Source organism: Bacillus rossius, chromosome 11 (genome assembly GCF_032445375.1).
Source record: "Bacillus rossius redtenbacheri isolate Brsri chromosome 11, Brsri_v3, whole genome shotgun sequence".
NCBI lineage: Eukaryota > Metazoa > Arthropoda > Insecta > Phasmatodea > Bacillidae > Bacillus > Bacillus rossius.
In genome coordinates this window covers 392,759-399,622 of record NC_086338.1, presented here as the reverse complement: position 1 = coordinate 399,622, position 6,864 = coordinate 392,759, and the positions used below count along the sequence as shown (strand labels likewise).

The window sequence follows — 6,864 nt, the reverse complement described above, 5'->3', positions numbered from 1 at the left end:
ATGACTTATTATTTTATTATAAATATATTTTTGCTTTATGTTTTTTGTATATTTTTATTATAATTAATTTTGTAATGAAGGGTTTTGTATTTTATAAGTTTTAATTGTTCACCGGGCGCCAAGGCCGCGGCTTCCGCCTGTGACCAATCAGCGTGTTCCGCGGGCTCGTGGAGAAGGGGGGGAGACGCGGGCGCTGAGGCGCAGCAGGGGAGTGGGAGTCAGTCGTCACCAGGACTCGGCAGACAGCGGTCGCGCGAGTGTCATCGCTCCGCCCTAGCGGGAGGCAGTCGTGGACCCAGCACGAGAGGCGACGGACGTCTTGGTGACGCCGCTCCGGGACGATGAGACAAGCGGGCGCGGTATTAGCACAGGTTTTAGACTTTTGCCATGCGGAGACGTTTTCTCAACTTTGCAGTCGAGCTTGTTGATTTGTAGTTACGGTCGCGAGTTTTCCTTTTATTATTCGCACACGCGTGTTCTGCTTTCAATTCGGGCGAGTCGCGATTCATTGACCCCTGTTTGCCAAGAGTCTCGTCACGGCGAAGGGCAAGAAGTGGAAGCACCTGAGGATCAAGGTGAGCCCGACCTTCATCTCGGGCAAGATAAGGAGGATGCTGCAGTTGGTGGAAGACTGCAGCAAGAAACTGGTCAGGCACATCGACCGGGAGGTCTCCGAAGGTAAATCATATCTCATGGACCATGTACGATTTAAAAAAAATAAAATTGGAGCAAATGATCACTTAAAACTTTATTTTTTAAAACTTACTATAGGAAGCTTTTAGAACCAATTGCTTGTAATAAAAGAGTATTTTCTTCTCATGTAATAGTAATTTTATCTGAAATTTTAAGTGATAATTGAATGCACCATCAGTTTATAAGGGGTGATTTGTCATTGCATCACTGAGCAATAGATTAACTAACACACTGCTCAAAGACACAAATGACGGCACCTACTCTATTCACAACTCCGAGTCAATTGGAGCACAATTTTAAGTTTCCCACCGACTTAGTATTGTTTTTTCAGCTTTGTTCATTTGTATATTGATATTTCCTCATTATGTGTCTGTATGTTATTGTTCAGAGAGGATGACTGTAGGGGCAGGGACTTCCCCGAAGTTGAGAGAGTTTTCTTCTTCACAGGGAGGCCTGTTGTAGTGAAGGACACAATGGCCAGATACACCATGGACGCCATCGCGTCTTGCTCCTTCAGCATCAACGCGAACGGCCTGGGGAACCCCAACTGCGAGTTCATCTCCAAGATGAAAATGTTGCTGGAACCCAAAGGTCTCCAGATAATATTGGCCGCGATCATCATCTTCAATCCCTGGCTGCAAAAGTTCGTCCATGCGAAAGTCTTCGACATCGGCGTCACTGACTTTGTCCGGAGGACGTTCTGGGACATGGTGGACCACCGGAGGGCCAGTGGGATTGTCTGCAAGGACTTCGTGGACCTCCTGATGCAGCTCCAGCAGGATGGGGAGGTGCGCGCAGAAGACGAGAAGGATCAGGAGGAGATCAAGCAGGGCAGCAGATACATGAACGCGGAAGTCTCTAGAACCGACGGCTCTGATGTCAGTAAGTAAAGTCTGTTAATACGTGTAAACTGACTTCGGTCTGCTAATAAAATGATCCAATAGTTGACCTAGCTGCTCCGGAAACTAATTCTAGTGGTGGGTGTGGAAACTATGGACAATTCACGTGAATAAATGTAGCTGATAACACAATTTGCGTATATATTTATCACAATCGGCTTTATTTTAATGAACTCTATGTTATATTTCGTGTCCGAGTTTCGTATTAAAGTGTGTTTTTTTTCTCGTTACCGATGTTATATGTTACACTTCTCTGGCAAGTACTGAAATATTTTCTCATGCTTTATTTCCTTCAAATTTTTTTACAAACTCTGTATTATAAATGTATCAAGTATGGTTAATTTACTACACTTTAAACATATAAATTGAACAAATATAGGAGAGGTAGCATGGAATAAAAAGCAACATCGTTACCGTTTGGTACATTAAATTACATCCATACACTACCTGGTAATTTTATTTACAATTTCTTGCAGTTTACATACAACAGCGGTGCAGCCAGAACTTGGATTTGTAGAGGAATTTTTTTACAGCGAAAATATCTTACAGTAGCACTATTTTATTACTCAGTTTTTTATTAAAAGTTTAACCATCCAAAAGGTATAATGTACTTAAAAAAATATTTTTACCAAATGCATGACATAACAGGGTTGCAGAAACTTGAAAATATTTCCATGGAGTCAAAATTGTTGTTTTGGTAATATTCTGGTTATATAGTGCATAACGAGTATTTAATGTATTTAACTTAGTCTCCAGGGGCTTTGAACTACCATAAGCCTACTCTTCTTGCGCTTATGCATACAGTAAATCACCAAGTGTATTAAAAAACTTTGCAACAATAAAAATGCTATATTAAAGTTCATAAATATCCTGGTAACCAAGAGTGGGTGAGTGGTCAAATCACTCACTTCTCATCAAAACGATCAGTTTACGTTTCAATACAGGTGTCAAGCCTGTAATTTTTCGCAAGTAGATGTTCCCAAGAGCTAGCGTGGGTTTTATCGTGGTAGTCCCATTTCCTCTGCCAGTGATTTATTTCATTGTTCAGTTTCATTGTTTCACCCTTGTCCATCTCCGACAATTTTATATGATTCCAGAACATTGATGAGAAAAAAAATAATAAATGGAGATCCAAAGTGATGTTTGGTTCTTTAGCATGGCATTAGACCGAAAATCGTTTGATCGACAGACGTTTCTCAGACTTTCGATCTACTGACTACTTGCTAATCGTTTGGCTTATACAAATTTTTGTGAGTCACCCTTACTTGCATGTAGGTTAGGTTAGGTAAGGAAAGGTTAGGTTAGGTTAGGTTAGGTTAGGTTAAGTTAGGTAAGGTTAGGTAAGGTTAGGTTAGGTTAGGTTAGGTTAGGTTAGGTTAGGTTAGGTTAGGTTAGGTTAGGTTAGGTTAGGTTAGGAAAGATCAAAAAGCATCATAACCCATTTTAACATTATAAGTTTACTCGAATAGAAACAATTTCCAATTATAAAATGCACATAAACCATCTAAATAAACCTTTGGAATTTACTCAAATGTGTGGAAATGTTATCTACTAGAAAAATTTAATGTGAATTGGTTAGGTTAGGTTAATTGGGTTAGGTTAAGTTAGGTTGGGTTGGGTTGGGTTAGGTAAGGTTGGGTTAGGTAGGGTTTGGTTGGGTTGGGTTGGGTTAGGTTAGGTTATGTAGGGTTGGGTTAGGTTGGGTTGGGTTAGGTTAGGTAAGGTTAGGTTAGGGTAAATTGGTTAGGGTAGGTTAGGTTAGGAAAGGTTAGGTTGGGTTGGGTTGGGTTGGGTTGGGTTGGGAAGTTATCTGTGTCTTGAGGAGAGTCAGGTAAGGGGGCAGTACGATCTTTGGGCTTAATTGACCTACAGACTTTTGCATAATGGCCTTTCTTACCACAGAGTTTGCATGTAGCTTCTCGCGCTGGACAGGAAGAACGAGGATGACGAGGGAACCCACAGAAGAAACATTTCTGACTACTGCTGGCTGCGGTTACAGGATAATTTGGTTTTTGAACCGGCTCAGTTGAGGCTAAAGGTGTCTGGCTAGGAATATAGGATTCAGAAATTATGTGAGCTGATTCTAATTATCGTGCTTTTGCAAATGCTTCATCCAGGCTAAGAGTTGCGTTTTCTAACAAACGTTGTCGGATACCTACTGTTCGATGAGAGACCTTTTATAAATGCATCTCTAATGTATTCGTCCCTATAAGCCGGGGAAGCCTACATTTCACAAAGGGTTGAGGACCAACCCGAACATGCCTGAAGACTTCACCTTCGGCCAACTTCGGGACTTTGCTTTTATTTTCATAACAGCACGGCCATGTTGGTGGATATCAAAAACACTTATTAATAATAATTGTGAGGTTAAGTGTTTAATTCATAGAAAGAAAGTGCATATTTAGTAATAATCTTAAGATTATTATTCACTGTTATATTACAAGTATTCGTTATGTTCAGGATCTTTCAACGCACTAAATTAAAACAGCAAGCATGATGTACCTCGGGATCAAGTGAAAAACTTGGATATGCGATACTGAACTTTAACTAACTTTCAGATTTGCGTGTAAATTAAGAGATATGTATCATCATTTAGTTCATATTTTCTCTCTACAGGTTTTAAAGTTTAGCCTAGGTTGACGTAATTTTTTTCGTATCACGTGTCCAAATTGATCCCTTGGTTTTGTGGTACAAGATGCTTGCTGTTTTAATTTGTTACGTCGAAAGAGTATGGACATAACAAATACTAGAACATCACAAGACAAACAAATTATCTCAGGTGTTGTGAAATAATTTTATTTGTAACTGTTTTACATTCATATATAAATTGTAATAACACAAGTTAGTATGCCCATGTTCTTTCAATGTACCAAATCAAAACATCAAGCAAAATGTACCACAGGAACTATGTATACAAGATCATGCCTTCTGGATCAAGGGATTAATTTGAATATGTTATACGGAACTTTTACCAATTTCACTTTCGGGACAAGTATGTATCACAATATCATTATCACATTAATGACGACATTAACATGGCACATTTATGTCATTACCATATCTGCATTATTATGTGACTAGCATGATTATATGGGGGTTTTAGTTGGGGAGTATTCTAATGCTTGTTTTGCACAAAATATGTTTGTGTATTAAACTAGCTTTCTGGTAATGTATTTTATGCTATGGCCATGCTTATTCTAGATTTAGAACATACCTACTACAGTATATATTTTACCTGTGGTATCATATTCTATACTTAAGAACAAGCCCTTCCTGTACTAGTATAATAGAACACCATACTGAAGATATATTACATTTCATTATTATTTCTCAAGATATATATCTGATGTAACAGAAGCATATGAATGTCCTCCGTCCAAAAGTTTTTTTTCCAGTGTTTGTACTTTAAGAACGTACAGGTATGTGTGAATGCACAGGTATTATAATGTAAGCTTTAAACTTTGATTACTTGCTAACCTGTAGGAATTTAAAGTCTGTTTTCAGGATAAATTCAGGGCTATGACTAGTGTCAAAAAAAGTTTTTGTCTAATTTTTTTTTAGTTTGTGGAAAAGCCACAACGTAAGATTATTACCCACCTCTCTCCTAACAGCAAATAAAATGCACAGAGTAATTGTATTGTTTTGCGGCTTTTAAATGAATAAAGAAAAAAATTCTGAAAAACTTTTTTTCACATCCTGACATGTATCGAAATATTTCCCAAGAGAATGTTGAGGTACTTTAAGTTGTTTATCATTTTTAAAACTGCACAAGATTGTTTTAATCAACAAAAGTAAGAAGAGTAAAAATTATAACTTTTTTTTTTTACTTCCTGATATGTTTTTCAGTCATTACCCAAGAGAGCAATACTTGCAGCAAGAAACACATAACTCCATATGTGACAAAATCTGATTATGAGGCCCTTGTTTTTATTGAAGCAAGCTTTTTGCAAGCACAGCAGGGACTCGCACATGGCGGCGCTTGCGATATCGCAATCATGAATGTTAAAACTATAAAACTATTGGTAGACTGCTTGATGTAACACAGCGCTGTCTTACAAAATGATTCCAAAGCATTTCAGGAAGCAAAAGGTATTTTGTAATTTTTATTTTCTTGTTTGCAAAAAATCTGATAAACTGTAAAATTACAATGAACACAAAACACTACTACTTAATTACTATAACATTTTATAAAATCAGAAAAATAAACCACCTACTTTTCTGGCTGCTTGTCTTAAGTTTACACAAAAAATATTTACTGTTCTGCCATTAATCTCACTTAGTGTTGCAGCATACAGTATCGCAAAATGCAGTCACTACTACAATCACCACACGTTTATATTCTATACATCTCCCTGAGAAACATTAAGAGCTAAGTGCTGTTAACTATTGTTACCACTTGTATTTATAAGCAGTAGTAGTTTTTTTTTTTTTAATTAATTTGTGTAGGTGCTAATTTTGCCATTGCATTAAATCACCAAACACTCTTTGTGATGTAGGTATACAATATTTCCAATTTTTTATGTAACTGAATGTTTGACAAATATTAAAAACAAAAAAAAATAGTGAAAGCTGTGAATACATGAACAGTATACATTTAAATAAGATAGGCCTACCAAAACTATTGAGCTTATCAAATTATACATATACTTACCAAATGAAATGTGTTGACCATATGGTGTGTATTATGTTGCCATGAATATTATTTTTCTGCCAGATAGTTTCTGTTAAATACTATGTATTACTTTATTGCTTGACAGCTTCTGTAATGGACTTTGTCTCCAGATTGCCATTTGTATGACTTATTCTCTACATTCTCAGTACTTTAAAATTGTTTCTGTTTGTTGCAGGCATGTAAAGAAATTAGAAAATGAGCTGAAAAAGTACACTCCTTGGACACCCCATGTAAAGGAAGAATTATTTTCTGTTTGATGCTGGCATGTGAAGACATTAGGACATTTGCTTGTAGATTAAATTCTTTTGACACTCAATGAAAATGAATTATTTTATAAATTTTTGTTATAACTGTGCTTTATTTAATTTCACTTAGAAGTTTTTTTCATTGCCATTGAATTGATAGTAACTAAGAAAGTTAAAATAAAAATTTACTTACGGAGAAATAAAAAGAGTATGTTATTACAACCTTATATTTCACGACTGTCTATTATCTTCAAAAATTATCAAACCTGGGTGATTCATATGGAAAAATAATGCTGTCATTTGAATGGAAAGAAAAGTGTAACTATTTTTTGCTGAACGTTCATAATCAATATTT

At 36.6% G+C, this 6,864-nt stretch overlaps 1 protein-coding gene across 4 annotated transcripts; it reads left to right on the top strand.

Annotated features, from left to right (window-relative positions):
- Positions 1 to 832: 832 nt before the first annotated feature.
- On the top strand, positions 833 to 6,771 carry LOC134536551 (cytochrome P450 6k1-like). 4 transcript variants are annotated; one of them, XM_063376295.1, is made up of 2 exons: positions 833 to 1,575; positions 3,508 to 6,718. In XM_063376295.1, exons 1-2 carry the CDS (start codon positions 1,068 to 1,070, stop codon positions 3,537 to 3,539), a joined length of 540 nt encoding a protein of 179 aa, XP_063232365.1. In that variant the 5' UTR covers positions 833 to 1,067; the 3' UTR covers positions 3,540 to 6,718. The 4 variants fall into 4 exon arrangements, 3 of the variants coding, with proteins under 3 accessions (XP_063232365.1, XP_063232364.1, XP_063232366.1); XM_063376294.1 differs by having other exon boundaries at positions 3,495 to 6,718; XM_063376296.1 differs by having other exon boundaries at positions 6,440 to 6,711.
- Positions 6,772 to 6,864: the final 93 nt, after the last annotated feature.

Coding starts and splice junctions, on each gene's coding strand:
- LOC134536551 (XM_063376294.1), top strand. CDS start 1,068: ATGTTATTGTTCAGAGAGGATGACTGTAGGGGCAGGGACTTCCCCGAA. Junction 1,576..3,494: donor AACCGACGGCTCTGATGTCA/GTAAGTAAAGTC, acceptor TTCTTACCACAG/AGTTTGCATGTAGCTTCTCG.